The sequence below is a fragment of the Myotis daubentonii genome, chromosome 3 (assembly GCF_963259705.1).
Source record: "Myotis daubentonii chromosome 3, mMyoDau2.1, whole genome shotgun sequence".
Lineage (NCBI taxonomy): Eukaryota > Metazoa > Chordata > Mammalia > Chiroptera > Vespertilionidae > Myotis > Myotis daubentonii.
In genome coordinates this window covers 186,420,630-186,446,434 of record NC_081842.1, presented here as the reverse complement: position 1 = coordinate 186,446,434, position 25,805 = coordinate 186,420,630, and the positions used below count along the sequence as shown (strand labels likewise).

Genomic DNA, 25,805 nt, shown 5'->3' with positions numbered 1-25,805 from the left:
CCACACAGCCGCTCACTGTTGGCACTGTCCCACCTGCAGAGCTGCCACTCGTAGGGCTATGCTCCGGACCGTCTTCCTCGGGAAAGGAAGTGGCATTGATGAATCCATTACGCTCCTTTTGCATTCATATGGAGAAAAAGATTCTAATTTTCTGCAGCGGCCCCTGAGGACCCTTGGAGACCACATCCTCACCCATCAAGGCCCAGCCCACACAGAGCCCTCTGGGCAGCCTGGAAACTATCGCTGTCCTTTCCCCTCTTGTTAGCTTCCCTTTGAAGTCCCCTCCTTGTCCCAGCCACACTGAAAGGACCACCGTTTCACATATCTGAGTCATTATCTCATTGTTCCAAACGACATATTTTTGCCACGGGCCCTGTAACTGTTCTCCTTTAGATGGGTACTGAAGAATTTCACGGCCTTAATGAGTACATCAATTATTGCTCATGGAAGAGCCAATGTCTCCTTAAAGGTTATTTGAAGGTTGATTGCTATCTCAGTGCTTATAACCAGCAAATCTATCTCAGCCTTATGAATGCATTTGACCTTTTTATAGGTACAGAGGAAAAATAACAGAACAAAAGTTAATTTAGACCTCTATAACACAACATATTTTTTTTTTCTGAAAGAAATGAAAGGGCATTGAAATCGATACCTGCATAATAACACGCAGATGAATGTTGGGCCCCAGTTTTCTCATTTTGCTAACTGGAGACTGGGAATTCTGAATAGTTTTCAATCCTGCATTCTTCGGACACTGTGAAGTCTGCCGTATTGTGTCCACACAATGCCGCTGCACACTCATTATGAGAGTACCAGTGGTCCTGAAAAGGTCAGTTAGTTAGAAATGTCAGCGTTCAATGGAGCCGCACAGACCTGTGCGCGCACGGATCCAATTAGAGCGGCCGGGCACCACCGCCATACGCCAGAATCCTAATGAGCAAGCAGAGGGAAGAGGGAGGCACGTTTTCCTCTCTTTCTTCTTCTTATCCCAAAGAAATGGAGATTGCTTTTCAACCATGGGGTTGTTTAAACTTGACTGAGCACCACTTAGGCTCCAGGCAGGATGGGAGGGGATCCCAGCTTCTGCAAAGGCGAGGACGGCCAGGTGTTGAAGGACAGTAATGAACCAGGTGGGAGGAGCACTTCAGATTTAAGGCTGGTGGACTGGGTTGCTCTTCGCCAGACTTAGGTTGTTAGCTGACTAAGAGGAAATGGCCTTGTTATTAAGCTCATTTCTAAATAATTTCTAGGTTCCTACTATGTGCCAGGTTTTGTGATTAAACACCGGTCTCTGTCATTTTCGACAAACCTAAACCACTGTACAAACAGGTGTGAAGTGTGCATAAAAATCTGAATGTGTATGTTGACTGATGTTTGCTGAAGTCACCTACACTAGTGCTCCTCTACTTCTAATCCATCACAAACTGATATTAGGGAAAAGTCCACTGACCATGAACTTGGATGATAATTGTCAAACTGATATTCAGGCTTCCAGATGCTCCTCTTGATCTCTACATTTATCTGGCTGTGCACAGTAGCATTGTTCTGGCTACCTCTCCTCTGCTGTTCCCACCTGCCCCTCTCCCCTTCGCTGGTCCCCACTATTTTGGTGTGACAGTCATACTGGACTCTCTGTCTGGTTCAGTCACTGCAAAATCCTTCAAAATGCTTTTTTTTTTTTTTTTTGGTCATCATTCTCTGGCACCATAGCCCCTCTCCTGGTTAGAATACTCTCCCAACAGCCCCTGTAAGAAGTTTCTAGGACTAATAAGCCCCAAAACAACAAACAAAACCTTGGGTAATTGTAACAAGCAATCGGACCATTCTTTCAGGACAAATGAATGAAGGGTATTCCAGGCAAGCATATCGATGGATTTCTGAGCTCAGGAGGCAGTGATGACTGGCTTGGTTCTGGGTCCGGCAGCCCATGCCTTCCACCGAGGCCACTCAGCTGGCTTGGAAGCCTGCCAGATCCCAGGAGAATTTCGGTTCAAGCCAAGTAAAGGCAGGAAGAGTAGATAATAAGTGGTGGGGATGAGTGTCTGCTTTTGTTCTGAACTTTCTGCATCCTGACCTTTGTCTCAGGCCCTCATCCTAACACTCATTTCTGTGGTAAATGGGCCCTTTTCTCATTCAGTTTTTCTTTTACAATCTCTGCAAACTCTGGGTGAATCTGCACCTGAGAAGTCAAAAGTCCATTGGATACTGAGTCAGAAACCCTGGGTTCAAGCTCTGATTTTCCTAACTACAAGCTTTTGTGAACTTAGGCAAATCTTTCCATTTCTCTAAGGTAAAGATGCCACTTCATGGGGTTGTTTTGTTGTTTAAAAAAGTATTGGAGGTAAAATCATCTTGACATTGTAACATACTATATCAAAGCCAGTGATAGTGGCCATTGCTGTTGTTGCTGGTACTCCCTCCAGTGAAGAGAGGGTGGTTAGGATACCTCTCTGCTGAACCTTCAGGGAGGAAAGACAGGTCAAGGAATCTGGAGTAGAACAGCTGAGAGAGAATCAGGGCGGAGGACTTAGTGGAAACAACATGAGCATGTTCCTGAGATAGCTCTTGTTGTAACTCTAGGGAACAAAGCATGGGCAGAGGCCAGAGTAAGGGAGGGAGGGAGTCATCAGATCGGGTCTCTGAGCCTGTAGGGAAGTGATGTAAGATGCTTCCCAGTGTACCGGCGAACGCTGGAACTGAGCCCACCTTACATACTAATTTCATGGCACTCGATATGGAATAAGCAAGTTTTGTTTCCCCTAAACGCAGCTGAAAACCACCAGTTCTCTTTTCATCATTGCAATTAAAAATTCTAACAAGCCAGTCTCTGTATGATCTTTACCAGAAAAGAAACCTTCTGAAAGACATCCATCCATCCATCCATCCATCCATCCAAGAATGGGACACAGATAAGCTGGGCTGACTCCCTTTAGCCTTTCAGTTCCTGTTAAGAAGTGTATCGGGCTTATAAGATAATGATTAAGCCATCATCTGGAGGAAAAGGAATTGCACTGCAAGTGCCAAACATAGACCCTAATGGCATTTCATATGCTGGGGCTAGTTTAGTGAGAAAAAGTAACAGGTTTCTGTGGTGACCATCCTCAAGGGATTTCCTAACAGCATTTCCAAGGTTCTGATGTGTGCCAGATGCATTATCTCATCTAATGCAATAACCCTATGAGGTCAATGATATTAACCCCATTTTAGGGATGAGAGAGCTAAAGCTGTGAGAGGTTGTATTTTGCCCCAAATTATATAAAGAGTAAGAGTAAATGGTAGAACTGAGATTTGAACCTGGCCTGGCTGATCTCAAAATTTCTGCTGCACACTATCTAGAATTTCTTCCTATTTCTTTCTCCTCTCTCTCTCTCTCTCTCTCTCTCTCTCTCTCCCTTCACTCCCTTATTTTGTTGTTGTTGTTATAGAGACACTTTATTTTTCTCTCCCAGGAGTGCTGAGTAAGCACTGATAATGGCAAATCAGTAAATCTTAAGAGAAAATACCCACATTCCTCAAGCCTATCCTCATTCCTCTCCTTGATGATGTTGTAGGTCAGCACATGAAAGATGAGCACCACCCTCTCTGACATGCCTCTGTGTCCTTAGTATCTAGAAAATTCAAGTACATACCTTGCCTCAACTCAGTGGTTGCCAAACACCCATTTACTAAGAATGCAAGGGGCTATGACATAAACTGAAAACTGGGTACTGGGGTATACAACCTTTTATCCTAAATGAGAGGGCTTACATTTCTTAGTTCAGTGAGTCAAAACCACTTCTCATATTCATTCATGATCAAGGCATAGGCCCTTACAGTTTCGGGCTGTGTTAGGATAGAAAGGCACAGGTGGACAAATGGAGCTATTTGTTTATGGAAGAAACAGTAGTTAGACAATTCTCAGTACTTTTCTCAGAAAACCCTGCCAATCTCAAAAAGTGAGGCCATTATTCATATATCTTGGGAGTAAGGAAAGTATCCCTGAAGGAGCAAGAAAAGGTAAGTGTGTCTAAAGGAACCAAAGACAGTACAGGTGCTCCTCGGCTTAGACTAGGTTTAAGTCCTGATGAATCCATCATTAAGTTGAAAATATCATAAGTCTAAACACATTTAGTATGTCTAACCTACCAAGCATGATAGCTTAGCCTAGCTTACCTTACATGTGTTCAGATCACACTATCTAAAAACACTGGTAACACAGTACACTATGGAATACCAGCTGTTCACCCTCATGATTATGTTCCCGACTGGGGCTGTTGCGCACTGCCCCTGTCCAACATAATGAGTAAGTATCATACTGCATATCTCTAGCCTAGGAACAGACCAAAATTTAAAGTACCGCTTCAACTGAATGTGTACCACTTTCACACCATTGTGAAGACAAAAATTCTTTTTTTTTAAAACATATTTTATTGATTTTTTTACAGAGAGGAAGGGAGAGGGATAGAGAGTTAGAAACATTGATGAGAGAGAAACATCGATTAGCTGCCTCTGCACACTCCCTACTGGGGATGTGCCCGCAACCAAGGTACATGCCCTTGACCGGAATTGAACCTGGGACCCTTCAGTCCGTAGGCCAACGCTCTATCCACTGAGCCAAGCTGGTTAGGGCAAGACAAAAATTCTTAAGTTGAACCATCATGAAACAGGGACTCTCGGTATTAATAATCATAATTTTTAGCATTAGCCAGCCTCCCAGATGGCCCTAAATGATTCTCACCTCCTGGTATTCATGCCCATGTATATTCTCCTCCTATGATGAATAGGCTGGTTTGTGTAGCTATATCACAAAAGACATTGCAGCTTCTACCTTGCTCTTCCCTGGATTAGTCACTCCGAAGGAAGTCGGCTGCCATGTTGTGAGGATACTCAAGCAGCCCTACAGAAAAGTCTATGTGGCAAGGAACTGAGGCCTCCTGCCTAAAGCCAGCACCAACTTACACCCATGTCAGTAAGTCATCTTGAAAGATGATCTTACAGCCCCACTCAAGCCTTCCAACAACCACAGCCTTGGGTGACATCTTAACTGCAACTCATGGGAGATCCTGAGCTAAAACCATCCAGCTAAGCTGCTATTAGATTCCAGACTCACATAAACTGTGAGATAATAAATATTATTGTTGTTTGAAACTGCTAAGGTTTGGGGTAATTTGTCATGAAGCAATGTAATCACAATAATAACTTTACTTAAAGTCTACTATGGGTCATGCACTTTACTATGCCAGCTACTTTACATATATCATATCTAATCTTCACAAAATTCTAAAGAGTGTTAGCATCATTTTGATATTATAAAGATGGTAAAATGGAAGTAAGGCACAGAAAAGCTTATAGACTTTCCCAAGATAGAAGAGGTGAGATTTGAACACATAATGTATATATTATGTACTACAAATTCCTTGCTCTTCCACCTATACTTTGCTGCTAAACACATACACAATAAATAAATAGGTAAATAAATAAAAAAGAATTTAAAGAGCATATGCCTGCTTTTGTGTTCATTTGGAGCAGATGCAGATACTTCTTACAACGAACAATTATATTCCAACAAATTGGATAACCTAGGAAAAATAAATTCCTGGAAACATCAACCTATTCCGAATGAATGAGGAAGAAATAGAAAATCTGAATGGACCTGCCCTCAATGCCCTTGTACACTGATGTGGCTCTAGCTTTAACCAGGCAGGCCCTCCTTGGGTGCCAGTCCCACCTGGTGCTGAGTCCTATCAGTGTCCAGAGATCCCAGCTGTGGAGCTCCTGCTAGGTCCAGCTTTTTGGGTAGAAGTGCTTTTGCATAACAGATCAATGTTTGCTCAGTTCTCAGGCCTTGTAGTTGTTTTAGCTTGACCACTGAGATAGTCACTGCAAAAATTCATGTGATTTTGGGCTATATCCAGGTAATTCCAGTCCCCAATTTATCCCTCCGTTTCATGTATGATGTTCATAATTTAACGCTCAGCCAATCAGCACAGATTTCCCTGAATGCTGATACTTGTTCAAAAATGAGTGACCCAACCACAGAATAAGAAGCAATATAGATTCTGCTGGGACTTCTGTCAGAGAGTCTCTTGCTTTTTCCTAATGGACTAGAATTTGGGAGGAGGCAAGTTCTGCCATCATAAGACCACCCATAGTTTGGGAATGGAGTTAACACTGAGCAAGTTGAGAGGAGAAAAACAGACAGGGTCCCATTACTCCTACATCAAGATGCACAGAAAGGCAGACTTAATTCTGGATTACCTAATTACATGAACCAGTGAATTACCTATTTTTGCTTAATTAATCTAATTTAGGTTGAGATGGAAGAATCCTACTTATATAGTTCCTATACCTTAATGTTACCTTTCATGCTTTGAATCCCAGTTCCTCTCTGTCCAGGGCCTTTATTCCATCTGATGGCCAATGTCTTGTCAGCTCCTTCCTGACCTGACCTCCCACATGCTGGTCAGCTATGGTGATTTTGGGCACCATGCCTTCAAATTCCCCTATTCAGAGCTCAGCCCACCCAACTGGATGTTCCAAAATAGGGCCCTTAATCCCTTCCCATTAAGCTCTACACCGGAGTCCTGGGATATGGCATCCTACATACATTCCCATGAAAATCATCCTAGAAACATACTACTCAGGTTGTCTCCTGGGGACCTTGAGAACAAGCATGTTTCTCCCTCCCTTTATCTGCTTCTCAGATTCTGGGATTTGTTTACATTGACTTAATACATTTTCTGAATCACACCCCATGCTATTGTTTTTCACTGCTGACATGAGGTGGATGGAGGTTGGGGAATGGAGATGGGAGTGTAAACTGATACAGTCTTTCTGGAAAATGAGTTGGCAACAAGACACAATAATTCCTTAAAAATATTAATGCTCTTTGGCCCAGTAAATCCACTTTAAACATATTGAGTATAACAAATGTATGCAAAAGAAGTAAAAAGCTTTTTTTCCCCACAAATAATTTTATGGTAGAGTTATTTATAAGAGAAAAACATCTGGAAATAACACAAATGCACAACAATAGGACACATATTTTTGTAAACCAGGCTACACATAAAAGATGGAAGATACAAGAGCTTCTAAAAATAAGAGTGTCTTTAAAATGCTCATAAAATGCTTATGGATCTCATAAGTCCATCCCTAGTAATCTATTTTAAGACAATAACTTAAAATGTAGACAAAAAAATATACACAAAAGTTGATAAATTATTCATAAGATTGAGAAACTAGAATCAAGTTAAATATCCAAAATTATTGGCATGGGAAGATACTTATGTTGTAATATTAAGTGAAAAATCAGGATAAAATTTTATATCTATATGATCTAAACTATGTAAAACAAAATTATACATGCATAAAAAAAGCAAAGAAGTAAATGTCTTAAAATTTAAACAGTGATTGCCTCTGGGAGATTACTGATATTTTCATCTTTATAACTTCTCTATGCTTTTCAAAATTTGTACCATGGGCATGTGCAATTTTTTAATAGAGAAAGTTATTATAAAAAGATGGTAAGTCTATAACTACATAGCAACATGAAGCTTGTTTATGAAGTACTGTTAAGTGAAAAAAGGTATCTATAAAACTTACTGTGATTGCAATTATGTAAATATGTTTCTGCATATAGACAAGAGCTGAAAAGGAAAATGTATAAATGGAATTAGATTTTGTATTGTGCTAAGGCTGTGGGATTAGGAGGAATTTATTTTTCTTCTCTAAAGATCTCTTTAAAGTTACTTTAATGATGTGTGTGTGTTTTGAACCATTCTCTCCATGCATATCCATTGTTCTGCCAAGAGTCCTCTGACTTGGCTTTGCTCCTGGTGCTGGCCGCTCTGGTCTGGCTCCATGGGCCTGTGGCTCCAAAAATGGCCAGGAGGCAGGTAATAATGACCAGTTTGGCCTCTCCGATTTCCTTCGTCTCCAGAGGGGTGAAATTTACTTCTTGAGGGACTTTAATGGGAGACAAAGCCTAAAATTGTCATGCAATGGTCAGCAGTCTCAGTCTACTGCCATTTCACATAATTATTATTTTAACACCTCTAAGAGGAGATTAAAAATAACAATTTAGTGGATATTTTTGATCAGGAACAAATCTAGCCGCAAATTTTTGGAGGTTTCCATGATACCTTAGGATAGCAAATGTCTCTTCAGGATGTAACTTAGTGGGTGGAAAAGTCCTGGTGGTCATTCACTTCCTGATACCCCAGGCCTTCCACATCCCAGCAAGGGGCAGCGGGGACTCTGTCTGTGGGCCAGTGTCACAGTGGGGTCATATTTATATGGAGCAGTGGAAAAGACAAAGGATTTGGAAGCAGACAGATGTAGATTTAAATCCTGACTCTGTCACTTAGTAAGTGTGCATGTAGGCAGTTCACCTAACCATGAAGCACCCTCCTTTCTCATCCTCAAGGCAGAAAAGATGATACATGTTATGGGATAGCAGGGAGGATTATGTCAGAAATATATGTAAAGCACTTAGCATGTCTTTGGCACTGAGCGTCAGTATTAGACACTTCCTAAGTGCTTACCTTTTAGTCGATGCCATGGAAAAGCTATGACCAGCTGACAAGTGTGCCAAGATAATTCAATGTGAGAAAGAACAATCTTTTCAACAAACAGTGCTGGGAAACTGGACAGCTCTATTCAGAAGAGGTAGTTTGTTCTCCTACCTCATGTCATATAAAAAAATTAACTCATAGGAGTACCTCCTTGTGACCTTGAGTTAGGCAATGTTCTCTTAGCTATGATACCAAAAGTACAAGCAACATAAGGAAAAAACTGACAAATTGAACTTCATCAATATTAGAAACTTTTTTGCTTCAAAGGGCACCAAGTAAGTGACAAGACAACCCACAGTACAGGAAGAAATATTTTCAGATCCTATATCTGATAAAAGACCTTCTACCCAGATTATGTATTTGAACACTTTTACATTTCAACATTAAAAAGCTAAAAATAACCTAATTAAAAATGGGTAATGAGAAATAATATGATTAAATATTTATCCAAAGAAGATATACAAAAGGCCAATCAGCACATGAAAATATGTTCAACATCATTAGTCGTTAAGGAAATGCAAATCAAAACCACAATGAGATACCACTTTATGTACACTAGGATGGCTATGATCAAGAGGCAGACAATTAAAAGTGTCAGAGAGGATGTGGAGAAACTGAAGGCCTTCCAACATTGCTTATGAGAATTTAAAATGGTACAGCTACTTTGGAAAACAGTTTGGCAATTTCTCAAAATGTTTATCCTAATGTTTACCATATGAATGAACAATTCCATTCTTAGGTTTATGCCCAAGAGAATTAAAAACATATGTTCACACAAAAGCTTGTACACAAATGTCCATAGCAGCATTATTCATAATAACCCCCAAATGAAAACAACCAAAATGTCTGATAGATAAATTGAATAAACAAATTATGATATAGCCAGACAATGAAATATTATTCAGGAATAAAAAGGACTAAAGTTTTAATACATGCTATAATACGGATACATCTTAATAAAATTCTGCTAAATTAAAAAAAGACAGTCATGAAAGACCGCATATTGTACAAGTCCAACTATATGAAATATCCAGAATAGGCAAATCCATAGAGATAGAAAGTAGATAGTGATGGTCAGAACATGGGAGAGGCAGAAATGAGGAGCGAGAGGGGTGGGAATGGGTATAGAATTTATTTTTAGGGTGATGATAATTTCTGAAATTAGTAGTGATGGTTGCATAACACTACAACTATATTGAAAACTACTAAATGTACTTTAAAGGATGAATTTTATAACGTGAATTATATTTCAATAAAGCTGTTCCTTTAAAAAGCTATGAACAGCACTTTTCACTTGATGGTAGGAACATAAAAATCTTTCTAGAAGTACGATAAAGTATATTTATCATTGCCAAATATTCTAGCTCCTTCATTGCAGTGCCCTTCCCCGTGATAAGAGTCAATGTATGAGTAGACTTACGACTTGCTTTGACCCAGGAAATTTGGGCAGAAATGACGCCTTCAAAAACTTCTTGAGAGCAGGTGCATGACTCACTAGGGCTCTATTTCCCTCTGTCATGATAACCCACATGGCAGGGGCCGTCAGTACCCTCTCACAATCCCACATACCTTCCTGCACTTATTATTTCTGCACATGTGCAATTACGTCCAATTGCTGACACCTGCAAATCTCTCTGGAGGGCTTTCTCTGGCTACAGGAACCTGCTACATCCACACATGAAGCAGTCTGGATGTCTGGGGGATTTAGCACACCCACCACTAACCCCATTCCTTTGCTCTTCAGAGGGGTAATTCTGACATGTATTTTCCACACTGATTCCCATGGTTCCCCAGTTTGCTGAAGTCCTGATGCTGTGGTAGCTTGCTTGCTAACAAATCTTTCCTGGCTTTCTTCTTTTTCCTGTATTACTTACCCACCCCTACCAAGGTCTCTGGGATCACCCCCCAAATAAACTACTTGCAATAAATCTTCTCAAGGTCTGCTTGTTAGGGAACCCAGACTAAGACACCCAGCAATGTTTCAAACAGAAGGTGCTTCGTCAGCCAGGTGCCACAGTGAAGATGATGTAGAGTAGGTTGACACCAAGCCAGGTGGAACATGTAACTAAAGTGAAAAATAAACCTTTGTTTTCTAAGCCCCTACAATTTTGATGTCATTGTTACTTCAGTGTAACTTAGCCTAGTGAACTATGTATATATTTTTAGTAATTCTCATTCTAGATTTTTTCCCAAACAAATAGAGATGCACACAAGAATCTTTATATTAAAATGTTCTTTGTGGTATTATTTACAATTAAATAATTGGAGATGATTTACTATACAACAGGGTGATTAAAATATAACAGAATGCTTTTTGACTACATAAAATTCCCTTTTAGAACATACAATGGAATACAGACAGTCTCTTCAACAAATGATGTTGGAAAAACTGGACAGACACATGCAAAAAGATGAAACTAGAGCATCAACTTACACCATACACAAGAATAAACTCAAAATGGATAAAAGACTTAAATGTAAGTGACAGAACAATGAGAATCCTAAAAGAAAACATAGGCAGTAAAATCTCAGTTATCAGAGGTGGCAGAATTTTTGCTGATACATCTCCCAGGGCAAGAGAAACAAAGGAAAACATAAACAAATAGGACTACATCAAATTAAAAAGCTTCTGCACATCAAAAGACACCACCATAAAAATGAAAGGGGAACCCAATGCATAGGAGAACATATTTGCCAATGATACATCTGATAAGGGGTTAATCACCAAAATATATAACATACTCATAGAACTCAACAGAAGGAAGACAAACAATCTAATTAAAAATGGACAGAGGATCTGAATAGACACTTCTCCAAAAAGAACATACAAATGGCCAAGAAACAGGAAAAAATGCTCAAAGCCACTAATCATCAGAGAAATGCAAATTAAAACCACAATGAGATATCACCTCACACCTGTCAGAATGGCTATCATCAATAAACAACACACAAGTGCTGGTGAGGATGTGGAGAAAAGGGAACATTAAATCATGTTGGTGGGAATGCAGATTGATGCAGCCACTATTGAGGAAAACAGTACAGAGTTGCCTCAAAAAATTAAAAATGGAACTGCCTTTTGACTCAGTGATCCCACTTCTAGGAATATATCCTAAAAACCCTGAAACACCAATCACAAAGAATATATGTACCTCTATGTTCATAGCATGGAGGCATAGAACAGACTGACATACCTCCATGTAGGGGTGGGGGAAGGAGGAGAGATAAACCAAAGAATTTATATATTTATATACATAGCCCAGGGCCATGGGCCATGGGATGGTAAAGACCTGGGGGTAGGGTGGGAAGGGGCTGGTTGTAGAGGGGTAAAGGGGGAGGGAAAATGGAAGACATTTGTAATACTGTCAACAATAAAAAAATTCGCTCTTAAAGAATATTTGATGACACTGAAAAATGTTCACACTATATTCCAAAAAACCCAGTTTATATAGTATCATTCTAACTTTATTTTGAAAATTATATGTGTGTATATATATATATATATATATATATATATATATATATATATATGTATATGCATGTGCAGAAAATAACAGTTTCTCAGTTTGGTGGTTAGGGTTTTACTTGGATTGAAAATAATACTTCCTCATACTGTCTTTCTTCCTTTATTAGGTTATAAGGAGAATAAAATTTCCAAAAAGTAAGGAAGAAACTATAGTTGGACTTCTGGGTCAAATGGCTACATAAGTTCTTGCTTCAATAAGCTGATTCATTTCCATCAATTAGTAATATTGAATAACATATCAAAAGAAATGAAATACCTAGTTGGGCTCCATTGTGAGAGAGATATCTGCATGAAGCTAAATGCACAGAAGTGTGAAAGGATGAATGATCCTGAGGCCACTAGCTTGCAAGGTCTGGATATAGGATCAGGCAGTAGCAGCTGAAAGCTTGCTTTCTCCCATATCCTATGGAATAATAGAGAATAAATAAAAGTGCTCATGTGACACAAAACTTGACAATTCTTAGAAATAAATACAGGAGAATATAGGTTTCCAGGAAGGGAAGTATTTCTTAAATAAGCCACAAAAACAGGCTCATAAAGCAAGAGATTGATACATTTTGCTACATTAAATTAAAAACCTTCCATATATCAAACTATATCATAAATCAAGTGAAAAATACAAGCCACAGTCTGGGAGAGGATATTGGCAATGCATATAAATGACAAAATAGTATTGTTGTTCAGAATGATAAGGAACTATAAATAAATAAAAATTAAAAAAAATAAAAATTATGAAAAGTCATTTCACAGAAGAATAAATCAACATGGCCAATAAATGTATGAAAAGATACTCACCCCCACCAGTGATCAGGGAAACAGATATTATCAAAGCAATGGGGTACCATTTCACATTTTTTATGATGACTAGTAAAAATGTATAAATCCCACAATTCCATGTTTGGGAGTCAGGGAAATGGAAACTCTTATACTTTGCTGTTGGAAGTGTAACTTTGTTGAACTATTTTAGAAAATAGTTGGCCTTTATGTAGTAAACTAGAGGCTTGGTGCATGAATTAGTGCATGGAAGGGGTCCCTTGGCCTGGCTGGCGATCAGGGCTGATTGCGGGGGGCGGGGGGGGTGGGCATGGCCAGCCTGGGGGAGGGGCTGCAGGAGGTTGGCTGTGGGAGGGCACTGAGGACTAGGGGGCAGCTCCTGCACTGACCCCCTGGTGGTCAGTGCGCATCATAGCAACCAATCGACGATAGTTTGGTCATTGGGTTGCTTAGGCTGATCACATAGCATGTGGCACAATACTGAGACATTGTCGAAAATCCCCTCTGAGGAGGAGAACTTACCACCAAATGCAACATTCAAATTCATAATTTCTCTTAGTAATCTGTCTATGGCGTTTATGGCATGACTGGATGCCATGGTGCATTCATCAATAATAAGAAGTTTGACCTTTTTAATGGTTTTAGCAACTTCACTCTTTATATCAAGTCTAGAAATTGAAGTTTCATTTAATGGAATTGGTAATTTATATTGGAAATGAAAGGTGCTTCCAACGAGAAATAAATTTGCAGTAATTCCTGTAGACGCTGTGGGTAAAACAGTACTACCACGACCTCTAATATAATGTATTAAAACTTTATAAAGATAGGTTTTTCCACTACCACCTGGACTATCCAAGAAAAAGCATTTGGGGTATACAGTTTGATCTTTGATGGCTGAAGTTATTCTTTCTACAATGCCAAAGTCCTGTGTCATCCCCTGGACTAATCTCTCCTATGGCTTCTTTACCCAGAACACAGGCCTCCTGGGCAGGGCTCTGCCCTCTGCTCAGCCTCACCTCCCTGCTCATCCAAGATCGACTCCACCCCCACTAACCCCCTGCTGGTCCCTTAGCCTATGTCATTCTCACTCACCCTCTCACAATCCGGGACTTGAACCAGACCCCCGGCACAGGCACAGGCGTATGGAGAGGCCTCTGCCGAGGCCCTGCCCCCACTGTGGACCCCCCTGCACTTGAACCAGGCCTCCCTGGCCTTGATTTCTTACATGTAAAGGGAATGGGAATTGAGTGGATGTGAAGGTGCCTTCCAGCTCCAATGTTCTCTGGGGAGCCGCATCGGGACTGGAACTCAGACCGCCACCACTATTATTGGCAGAGCCTCCTGCCTGGTCTCCCGCCTCTGAGCAAGTCCCAGCCAAGCCGCCCTCCACCCTATTCTTTCTACAATGCCAAAGTCCTGTGTCATCCCCAGGACTAATCCCTTCTATGGTTGCCTTACCCAGACCACAGACCTCCTGGCCAGGGCTCTGGCCAGGGCTCTGTCCTCTGCTCAGCCTCACCCCCCTGCTCATCTAAAATCAACTCCACCCCCACTAATCCCCTGCTGGTCCCTTAGCCTATGTCATTCTCACTCACCATCTCACAATCCAGGACTTGAACCAGACCCCCGGCACAGGCATATGGAGAGTCCTCCGCCACGCCCCCCTGCTGTTCAGTCGTCCATCCAGTCATTTAGATCGTGATGGCCCCTAGCTTTTTATATATTAGGATATATAAAATGGATATATATTTGAAAATGCATATACTCCGTAATTCCTCTCCTAGCTATATGACCTAGAGAAATTCTCATACTTATGCGTAAATGGAGATGCACAAAAATGCTTAGTAGCAAAACAACTGGAAATATTCCAAATTATGATCAATAAAATGGATAAGTAAATTGTGATCTAATCATTTGTAGAATACCATATAGCAGTTAAAATGAATGAAGCAGAGCTATATGTATCTATATGAATGAGTCTCTATAATATAATAAAGAGTAGAGGAAAATTCACAGAGTAACTTTATAATGTGACACCATTTGAAGGAACCTGTAAAAGAATACCAGTTATATAACTGGATACATAAGTATGAAGAAACATTGAACTCATTACAGTGGTTAACTATAGGGTGAGGGAGAGAGATGGGGTCAGGTATTCATAGAGAAAAGTCTCAACCAGATTTACACATTTTTAAAAATTGGAGACCCACTGGCATAAAAGGCACAATGTTGGTGTGATAAAGCCAAGGTGTTGGGGGAGAGGGGCAGTAAATGGCTGTTCATTATATCTCTACTCTTTTCTGTATGTATGAAATTATCCACAATAGAGAAAATAAGAGTATAAAGAAGATAACAGATTGAAAAGGCTCCCAAATCCCCCACCAGCAGTTTCAAAGACTTGGTCTATGAGGAATGGCAGCACCACACTGCAGGTCTGTGCTGAGGAGGGCCTAGGAGGAGTACAGACAAGCCAGGACCTCCCACTGCAGTCCCAGAGGTAGGAGGTCCACTGCAGGCTGCTGCAGCTTCTGGTGGGGGAGGCGGGGGATGACTTTAACAGTCAGAGACAGTTAATAACAACAGAGGAAAGTGTTTCTTGCATGGACTAGAGTTGTCCAGATAATACAAGGTCTAATGGCACTTCCTAAGCTTTCCGAGTCATGGCGCACACGGATCCTATTTGTCTGGCATGCTGGAGTAAGCCTACCTACCACCCTGGGGATCCAGCTCCTCAGGTCCTACTGGTGCCTCAGAGAGCTGAGTGGAACAATGTGTCCAGGTTGTATAACCCATAACATCACACAAGTCTAGCCTACTTACAGTAGACCAGTGTGCCATAACACACATCTTTTCTCATCTAAAAGTAGAGTAAATTATAGACTGTTCTAAATCAGCAGCACTTAGCATTTTGTAAGTCCATAGATGCCCGAAAGCAGTGCACTGGGAGTCGTGCTATTGCTTGAATCTGTGCACTAGCAGCTGGGAAGAGCTGGAGCTAGCGCAAAAGAAATGCAGTTAACAGGGCCTGAAACTTTTCTTATAAAGCAACTGCGGACAGGTCAAGAACCATCTACAGTTCATACTTTGGCACCATAACAGGGTGTGGCCCAATAAGACTAGGAGGTGAACGCAGGTGACCTGCGTTGGCACATGTGGAGCAGGATAAGACAGAGAGAACCAAACAGGATGGAACAAAGGTAGTCCCTCACTAGCAGCTCAGTGGGAGAAACTGGTAGGTCACACTATTGACTGAGCCACTCTATTTATATTAGCTTATGATTTCGAATTTATGTTAAACACAGCTCATTCTATGGATAGATTAAACATTATTCAAACGCATTCATCTTTGTTCTAAAGTCCCAAGTTCAAAAAGCTCTCTCTGGTGGAAATGCGGCAAGGTCTCCTGAACTGGGTGGACCAGGCTTACATTTGCTGTCACTGTCATAGATGTCAGTTACAGAGACCAGAGGAAGAAGAGCCTTTGTGCTGGGACGGAGCCTGCAGAGGGCACTTTCTCAGTCTCCTTGGAGGAGAGCCAACTGGCCCCGGGATACAGCATAACAAGCTTGATGGAAGGCAGAGATGCCATGGAACAGGCCTACTGGTTACTGAAATACTGACATATCTCCATATTTATTGGCAGTTAGCCACCCAGAGCCCGCTGACCCTGCCATACAACCAAACACTCTGCAACAGTGGCCCCTCTCCCAGGACCCCATCTCCCCCACAGACTAGTAAACCAAGTGTAAAGTCTAACACAGCAGGGGGTCACCAGGCTGTTAAATATTTTGATTATCACCAATGAATGAAGATGAATCACCACAGCTACTCTTGAATGCTCCTTCACCCTGCTGGCACCATCACTTCCTTGGATCCCAGGAGAGAACAGCTTCTCTTGTTGGCCAGTTGCCTCTCAAACTAAACTAAAATCCCTTTCTGGCAAAACTAAATAGCTCTATCTCTCTCTAGGCTACATGCCAGGATTGGGGGAAAGAAAGGACCTTTTACTGCCATGGCCACAGCTGTATTGGAGACCTCGACCGTTCCTTACGAAGGTACGAGAAAAGTCATCCTGACCCTCAGCACAGACCAAAGCTGGTCACTTTCCCAGATTAATCCTTCTTTATGAGCCATCCTCCTTCCATCCCATGCCACCTACAGGCAGTCCCCATGGCTTTAAAACTTATTTCTCAGGAGGCCAGGACACTGTCTTGACACTTGAGTTCATTGAGTGATTTGAGAACCTGACCCTGGAATATGCAGCCACATCCAAGCATTAGCCTGGCCATCAGCAGAGTCAGGAGGAGGCAGCAAGAGCTGGGAGGGAGAAAAGGCGCAGCCTGTGGGACAGAGGGTCGGGGGAGAAGGGGTGTTCACGGCACGGAAGAATTTTGCTGTCCACGCGGGGAATCAGAGGAGGCAGGCAGGAGCTGCATTTGGAGAGACAATCGGACAGCGCTCTGGGAGATAAGGGAAAAGCCAAAGCACAATGGCCACATCTACTCACCGGGGTTGGTTATTGTTAGGAGATCAAGCTGCCGCTGTTGCTGCAAAAGAGAACACACTGTGAGAGCCCTGATTTGAGCCAGAGACCAACTTGTGCTTAGCAGGTCAACAGGGTACATTGTAGATAATTGGTGTTCACTCATGATTCTGCAGAGACAAAGGGAACGGGCGGCTTTCTGCTTGTCCTTGGATGGTCAGAGCTAAGTGGGTCTTTGAGTTCTTCCAGTCCAACCTGTATTGTGCTTAGGGAAAAGCCACAGGCTCATTTGCCTTTGCTCACACCTGCTACACTGGGTAAGTGGCTGACATCCTGGCGATTTTCTTTGTCTTGGGTCCTTACATCACTGTCAGTCTCCTGATATACCTTTCTAACCAAGATATTCCTGGGCTGCTTTACTTCTTGAATTTGCTCGGCAATGCCATGACAATTCCAATTACAGATGATCCAACTATTCCTTCTCTAACTGAATCCTCATCTCTTTGTACCACACAACAATCAAAGAAAGTAGTATTTGTCAGGCACACTAAGCCAGATGGATGAGACTATATACGTTTGGAGGCAACTAGCCAGGGGTACCCCAAGGGTTGAGGTGATTAACATTTAGAGAGGGTTGCCCCTATCACAGCATACTTGTGGGGAAACTCTGTTCTGGGTTGGGTGTCATAGGAACCCGAGGATGGAAAAGTGGGTACTGTGGTCGGGCGTGGGGCAAATGGTGAGTAAGTCTCTTAAAGACTTAAGTCCCAGTCCACCTCTTTATTTTTCCTACATTTGATTTTACATAAATAGTACTTAAAATCTGCATTTTTTTCCCTTAAAAGTGGCCCAAAAAGCTCCACTTTGAGAACCATTGCTACAGGCTACCCATTGCAAAAGTGTCTGATTATCTGATATCTGATATACCTAACAGATTCTTTGTCTTATTTCACCTTACCTGCATTTCCCTCTTTATCTCATCTCTCTCCAAGAATGGCATCCTGAAATTCTGCATAAGCAGAAGGGGAAGGCAGCAATAGTTTTTGAGTCCCAACTGTAAGCCAGGCACAGTACCAGATACTTCGATATATCATTTCCTTTTATACTCTTAGCAATCCTACAGAGACATGAGGTTCAGAGAGGAGAAATCTGTCCAAGACCACATCTTCATTAAATGGCAGGGCCATAATTCAGTTAGTCTAATCCTGGCTTGAAAGACCAAAATATGACAATGCACATAAATGACTATGATGATGCCAGGCATTTCATAGGTGCTCAATAAAAAGACATGTTTAGATTTGATGCTGTTATTATTATATGCCATGGGACCCTTGGTTTATATGAGCTACCTCTTCCCTCTTCATTGAATTATGGAGGCTTAGAACTCAACGGTCATTGAGTCTGACCTGTTATCAAAACAGGAATCCCCTCCATAATGTCCCTACTAGTTGTACAAAGTGCTTCTTTTTCAGCCCTTTTCTTGATGGGGAACTCACTAGCTCTACTTTGAGCTGAGTTGAAACCTGCTTTCTTATAACATCATTACTTTCCAGCTGCCTCATCCCATGACAACAGTTTGGACAGACCTGTGTTTCTTCTCTGCAGGCTAATTATTCCCAATTCCTTTGTCCTTTCCTCACAAGACCTGGCCTCCAGTCTCCTCGCTCTTGTGGTCACCCTCCTCTTCCATTTAACTTTGACCTGTCCAAGTCAGAACTTCTTCAAGACCACTCCACCCCTGCTTCTGTGACTTCTCAGCCTAAATGCAGGTCTGTGTCCTTGTGTGGCCTTCTTAGTTGCACATCCCTGTTTCCTGCCAGCTTATAGCTCCTTCCAGTTGACATTTCCAAGCAAACAAAGCAATTCCAAGGTGCCATAGGCCCACATTGTGAGCATATATCTTCATGCTGAAATAAACATGCCCATTGGCTAGAAGGAACGCCAGAGCCAGACCGCTTCCTCCCCAAACACAGAAGTAGGCCAGCAGTACAAGCTGCCTTTGCCGTGGCCAGCTGTGTGGCCGGGCACTTTCCTCATGCACGCGGAAAGCACACAACGTGTCCTTCTATTTTTCCGCAGCTTGACTTTGTGACTGCTGTTGGCAATGAAGATCTATTTATCTGAAAAGTATCTATTTCCCAATTCTCTGAAGGGTGACTCTGTGTCCAGGGTTCAGCAGGGCAAAATGGAAGAACACCTGGCAGGAGGCAGACATACCTGGACGTACCTCTGTGTGGCTTTGGATAACTCACACTATGCCTCTGGCCTCAAACTCTGAGATGAGTGAAGGAGACTGGGAGACCTTCCCTGAGTCCAGTCAAAGGCAACCAGACACTGTGCTTGTGGGCTCCCTCTACTGGTGCAGAGATTCCCTGAGAATCCCTGTAGCCAGGACATGAGGGGCTCAGAGGAAAGTCAGGCTTTAAAAGGGGCCACATTTTAAGCTTTCTTTTACGTTGCAATTTTTATGTGTGTCTTCCTCACTAGTCGAGGGGCATCTTGAGGCTCTGGAACATCTATTGTACAGTCCATAGGGGAGCCCTCAGTAAACATGTACTTAAACTCAGCTAAGCCATTCCTGAAATCCACTTTATCCTCTCAAACCCCCAAGCCTCTGCTCAGGCTGGCTCCCAGCCCAGCTTAATCTCTCACCATCTTTATGGAGATCCCTCTTACTTCTCAAGACCTCCAGGAGGTCGTCTCTGCACACCAAACCGAACCCCCTTTTCTCCCTTCCTCAGAGCAGAATGAGCATTTTGCTTTGTTCTTCCAACGCATCTTTTAAAACATACCTTTTGTAGCATGCTCTATCTTAATTGACTGCTTCCTTCTGTTTCTCACAAGGTCCTTACTCAAAGACAAGACTATGTCCTTTCATCTGAATGTCTCCCGTGCCAGCACAAAGCCTGGAGGATTGTTTGATTTCTAATTCAAATGACTCGACTACTCCTGTTAGGCAGGAATTAATGAGCATGGAAAGCAAACATGCTCCTTCCTCTCCAGGACTTTCTCTCTGCTGTAACTTCGGGGGTCTTTCCTTTATGATTTTGCTCTCACCGTCTCTGCAGCTAGCAGTGCTGCCTATCCACCTCCTCTGCGGGACCTTCTCCTTTGACTCCCTCCATCCACAGGATTGCCATCTCTTCTTGACCCCCACAGCTCCTCCTACTGTCTGTGCCACCTGTCCTGTGGTGATGAATTAGGTCTGGTCACAAGCCCATTTAACCTAGTTCCCTGACATATGTGTGCACCACCTAGTGGCTCAAGCAGATAAGTGTAGGCAATTGTTTTAACCTGTAGCTCTTTATTAGTTAGATGGAATTGAAAAATCTGCAAGCTATATATGCAAAAGGAAAAGTGTATGTTTGCGAACCACTGTGTAATAATTTTTACCTAAAAACTGGGATATCCAAGTAATTCCTTTAAAGTTCTTAAAAATATAAAAGGAATCAAATGAACGGGAAATTTTCCTAGTCTACCTAGTATAATCATTTGAGATCGCCAATGGAAACCCTATGGCATTTGTAAAAACAGGGCACATGATTTGTGGAATTTTATCAATAATGTACAATCAGTTTTATATAGAGGGTGCATATTAGATGTAAATAATTACCAAATTGTTATAATTAGTTACCAACTGAGAGATAAGGGTCTTTTATATGGGGATAACAGTATCAAACTGCCTAGACGTAAAATATGCAATGTAAGATGGAGGAGATGAAGTCGGTGATCTAGGAGGCTTGGTGGCTGATAGGGCCTGAGTGGGGGGTGGGATGAGAGCTTAGCAGGTGAACCACTAGGTAACCAAAAGCTACAGTATAAGGAAGGCAGGGCCTTCACATGTGTTGTAGCGTGTGTGCACGTGGTACGTGTTTTGAAAAGTGGGGCATTCCTCCTCAAGTGAAGGAACTCCACACCTAGACAGAAATGTGTCCACATGTGCCAATAGGGTATTTCATAGAGTCTTGGAGGAGGGTGGGTATGCCAGAGTGGGTTCGTTAGGTGTTGATGTGGGGCCTCCTGGCTGTGTATGAGCCTGCACCCAGCCTTCCCCAGTAGGAGTGGCGCCCCATGGACATTATGAAGAAACCCATTTCTGTGCTTGAGCACCACAGGATGAATGCTCCATCATGACTCCATAAAGGCCATAGAGGGTTGGGTGTTTCAAGGCCAACAGGAGCAATCTCTTAATTTGATGCCAGCTGGGAAGGCTAGAGCATCTACAGTGGATGCTCGAGGAACTGTCTGCCAGCATCCTTGCTCCAAGAGTCATTCATATTCCCCCATGCAGCCAGTGGAAGCTTTTTCATTGATATAATGTCACCGACCTCTGGCCCAAGAATGAAAGTCCTGAAAGGTGAGCCAATTAGAAACCTCATCCACGAATTTCAGATTTTTTATGGGTTCAATTTATTCTCAATGAAAACTATGATTATTGTCCTAACTTCAATAACCTATCTTTAAATATTTTATAATTATGAAAACAAATATGCTTATTTTTGTCATTTTCCAAATTTTCAGAAAATTCAGAAAGTAAAATTTAATAAAATCCCACTAATAGAAGAGAACCATAGTTAGCATTTTGGTGTATTTTCTTGTCATCTTTCTTGCTTTTGTATATTTAATGATATCATAGTTATATATTAAAAATGAAGTACGTTTAAATCGTGTGCAACATTATGTTTTTGTGTGTGTGTTTTTTTGGTCCCAAGCCATGTCTTTGTTTTGAAGTATAAGGGTGTAAGTCACATTTATTTACTGTCATAACTGGTATGCTTGCTCTCACTGCTGTGATTTTGTTTCTAGTCCCTTTTTTCAAGGAAGGTAGCATTAATCAGCAAGACATCAGGAGGGTACCACTTGGCTCTTTCATCACAAGGAGGCAGTTTGAAAGGCCCAGCTACTGCAGCCTAGTGATGTAGACAAAGGCATGTGAATCTGGGGAAATCTCTTCCTAGAAGATACTCTTCTTCATCCATGAACCCCTCTGACTGCAGTTACAGAAAGCATTTTGTAGAAAGAGCTTCAGACTCAAAATCAGAAAGATGAAGGGGTGACTCCTGATTCTGTCATCTCTGAGCTGTGTCATCGTAGGCCTGTTACCTAGGCTACCTGGCAATTAGGGACCCCATCCGTAAGAGGAGTGCAGCCCAACTCCAGGAGCCTCACAGGAAAGAGCAGCCGAGAGAAAGGGTAAGGACTGTTCTGAACAGCGGTCCCCAAGCAAAGTGGGAGCACACTGGTTGAGAGCTGGGGTTCCTGAGTGCCAGCTTCAGCTCCACCCTGCCTCTGGCTGGGACTCTGGACTTCTCACCACCTGGCATTTAGCATTTTACAGCTGCATCTTAACTGGTCTCCCTGCTTCTACTCCTGCCTCCTCCAGTTCATCCATATCATGGCTGGAGTAAGATTTCTAGAACGCACATCTACAAACTCTCCAGGGCTTCTACAGAACCACGTCTGAATCTTCGCTACTTTAAGGACCTCCGCGACCACCTCCTATCTCCTGTTCTCTGACTCCAAGCTCTAGCCATGCCCATCCACTTCCCGTTCCCATGTTGCTGTGCTCTCACCTCCAGGCCTTTGCACACACTGTTCCCTCTTCTGGGCACAACAATGCTGCCACCAACCTACTTCACCGGGCTTGTTATTCAGCTATCAACTCGCACGCCAGCTCTTCCGTAAAGTCTTTCTTGGTCTGCCAGGGCTGGGCTGGATCTTGTCCTGAACCCCTGACCATCCCAGCGCAGCACCATCGCATTGCAGTTCCCTGGCCTGTGTACTCCCCACCCTCTCCTCTGGCTTTGTGAGCTCCCTGAGGGCAGAGGCTGTGCCATCATTGCTTCCTCAAGGACTGGCCGGGTGCCTGATCAATACCTGGTGTTCAATGAAGATCTGCTTATCACCTGTTAGCAAGGTGACAACTAGACTGAACTGGTCATGGGAAGAGGTCTTTAGTATAACCCCCCCTCCCAAGACAGACACACACACACACACACACACACACACACACACACACACACACACCATAATTTTTCATAAAACCCTTTCTGTTTCTGCCGGGGGACCTGAGGATTGGGCCACAGAGAATTTGGCTTTGGCCTTCTTCATCTGGATGGGTAATTGGGAGGCTATGGTTAAAAATGGACTTTTCATTTTGGTCACGAACTGCATCGCAATTACTGCTCAGAATAAGAAAGAGACATAGTGTTCTGGGAGCTTCGGGGCTGTTTGATGTGCTGGGTTCTGCGTGGTAGAAGAGAATAGTCACTGATTACGTGTTCTGTTTTGCTTTCTGCGCTTCATGCAGGATTGCTATTTGGGGAAAAGTCAGCCTTTCATGGCACAGAGTGGAGACAATTTAAACAGGAGCACCCGTCATCTCTGGGCCTTCTCCTGTCCCTGCGGAAGCCTGAGGATCAGCACCCTCCAGAACAGGGGTCACAGAGGCTCAGCTCCTTACTTTTCCCGCACTTCCCCTCTCCCCCAGCCATTGTCATTCTCTCCACATCTAGGGATCTCATGTGCTGCCCTACCCCAAGCATAGCTGGTTCCTTAGAAAATATTTCAGGTGGTGCTGGCCCCCTCTAAACTCACTGCTTCTGATCTCTCACTCCCATCTAGCCTCCTCACTGGCTGCAGGAGTGATCATTCTAAAATTAAATTCACTTCTTTCTTTAGAATAATTTACTGATCCCCATTGCATTTCTGATAAAGACTCGAATTCTTAGCTTGATATTCCAGGAGGGTGTGATATTCCACGAGTTTTATGCGCTATTTAATAAAGCAGTTTGTATATATTAAAATAACCTCGTATTTAGAAAAAAAACAAGTTACCTTTATTTTCAGAACCAAACCTTCACCAGTTAAGGTGGCCTGACACTTTAGTCAGCACCACATGCAGAAGACGGACCCTCTCCTGGCAGCGGGGAGCAGCGGGGAGGAGCAGGGGCAGCTGCCACCTCTGTGAGGACCAGAGCAGGGAGCATGTGCATTTGGAAAGCACTGTCTCAAAGCATGGAGCTCATGCCCATGCCCCACTGAAACGGGACAGGGCCTCTGTGCAGATGGGAAAGCTCACTACCTTATGCTCACTGACCACCGCCCATCCTCGACATGGCCCCCCTTCTCATGCTAAACAACTGCTGTGCAACGCGCAGACCTCACTGTGCTTTCCCTCTCTGGCTCCTCACTTATTTATTCGTAATTCAGCAAGTGTCAGTGGAGCATCTACTCTGCACCTGGCATGCTGCTGAGGGCAGGGAAAGACACAGCCCCTGTCTTCAGAGACGTAGCTAAAGTGAAGTGGAGAAGACAGACACAGCAAGCAAATCATCGTACTCTACTAATTAGTCTAAGCGATGGTAAGTGCTCCACAGAAAAATGTGGGTGAAGCGACCATGACCAGAGTTCAAAATATCCCTCAGGCCTCCCCTGGCCTACCGGCCAATGCCTGGATGCCACCCCTAAGCACCCCCAACTCCACCACCTTCTAGGGGAAGCTGAGCAGCGGCTGAGGCTCAGCCTCCCTCCTGGGTACCTACTCCCACCTGGATAACAGAAAATGTATCAGCCTTCTATGCAGGGAGAGAGTGAACATCACTCGAGGGTGAAATAGGGGTTCACTTCTATGGGCAGCAGACCGGGGGGAGCAGACAAAAACAGGCTGCACATGTGAGATTGTGTCAGTATGGTACACTGGGAAGCTCCCACTCCTGTAGCTTCCTGTTACTGGCAAAGCCGGGCAGGCAAGTGGCTTTCTCCCCGGGGGCTTCCAGGAGCGCTCAGTTCCTCTCTGGCAGCCGGTGGCAGCCAGCAGGAAAGCAGGGCGAGTGGAGATGGAGGAGCCTTGGAAGCTGCAAGCACATCCTGGAAGCAGGGTTGACAGCAGCAGAGGCCACAGCAGCTGCCATTCGCTGAGCACCCACGTGAGCCAATCCTACAACCGTTAGAGGCGGGCATTGCTACCCCTTTTTACAGATGAAGCTCAGGGTCAAGAGGTTAGGCTACTTGCCCACGGTCGCAGCTGCTAAGAGGAAGACACTAGATTGAAGCCCACGCTGTTGGGGCTGAAGCCTGTGCTCAGTGAGCTGTGAGCAGTGAGTGGGGAGCCCTGAGGGAGCAACCCAGGCTGCAGTGGGAGGGCTGGTGACTCGGCACCAGGCAGCGGCAGGAGCTGCAATTTCAGGGTGACCTTCCCTACGTTCCCCTCGCAGTGCCCACAGTTTGAAATGCTGTATTTACCCGTGTTTCTGTTTGATTAATGCCATTCCCATTATAGTCTAAGCTCTGCTGGCTGGGTGGACATTGTCTCACTCTGTGTCCAAAGGCTGCATGTGGAAGGTAGCTCAGATTTTTAGAGGCTGGTAAACAGCTGCAACCCTCACTCCTGCTGCAGAGCAATGACACGCCATGCAACCCCAGGCAGATGGGGGCTTGTGCTGGGGGTCGGGACCTCCCCCAGCTCTGGAGG

The 25,805-nt window shown here is 43.3% G+C and overlaps 1 protein-coding gene across 1 annotated transcript in view; it reads right to left on the bottom strand.

Annotated features, from left to right (window-relative positions):
* AGBL4 (AGBL carboxypeptidase 4) overlaps positions 1-25,805 on the bottom strand; it is a 594,219-nt gene that overhangs the window by 257,065 nt on the left and 311,349 nt on the right. The window contains exon 3 of the mRNA XM_059689649.1: positions 17,357-17,396. Within this exon, the coding sequence (XP_059545632.1) occupies positions 17,357-17,396 (40 nt within the window). The remainder of the gene's footprint in view (positions 1-17,356; positions 17,397-25,805) is intronic.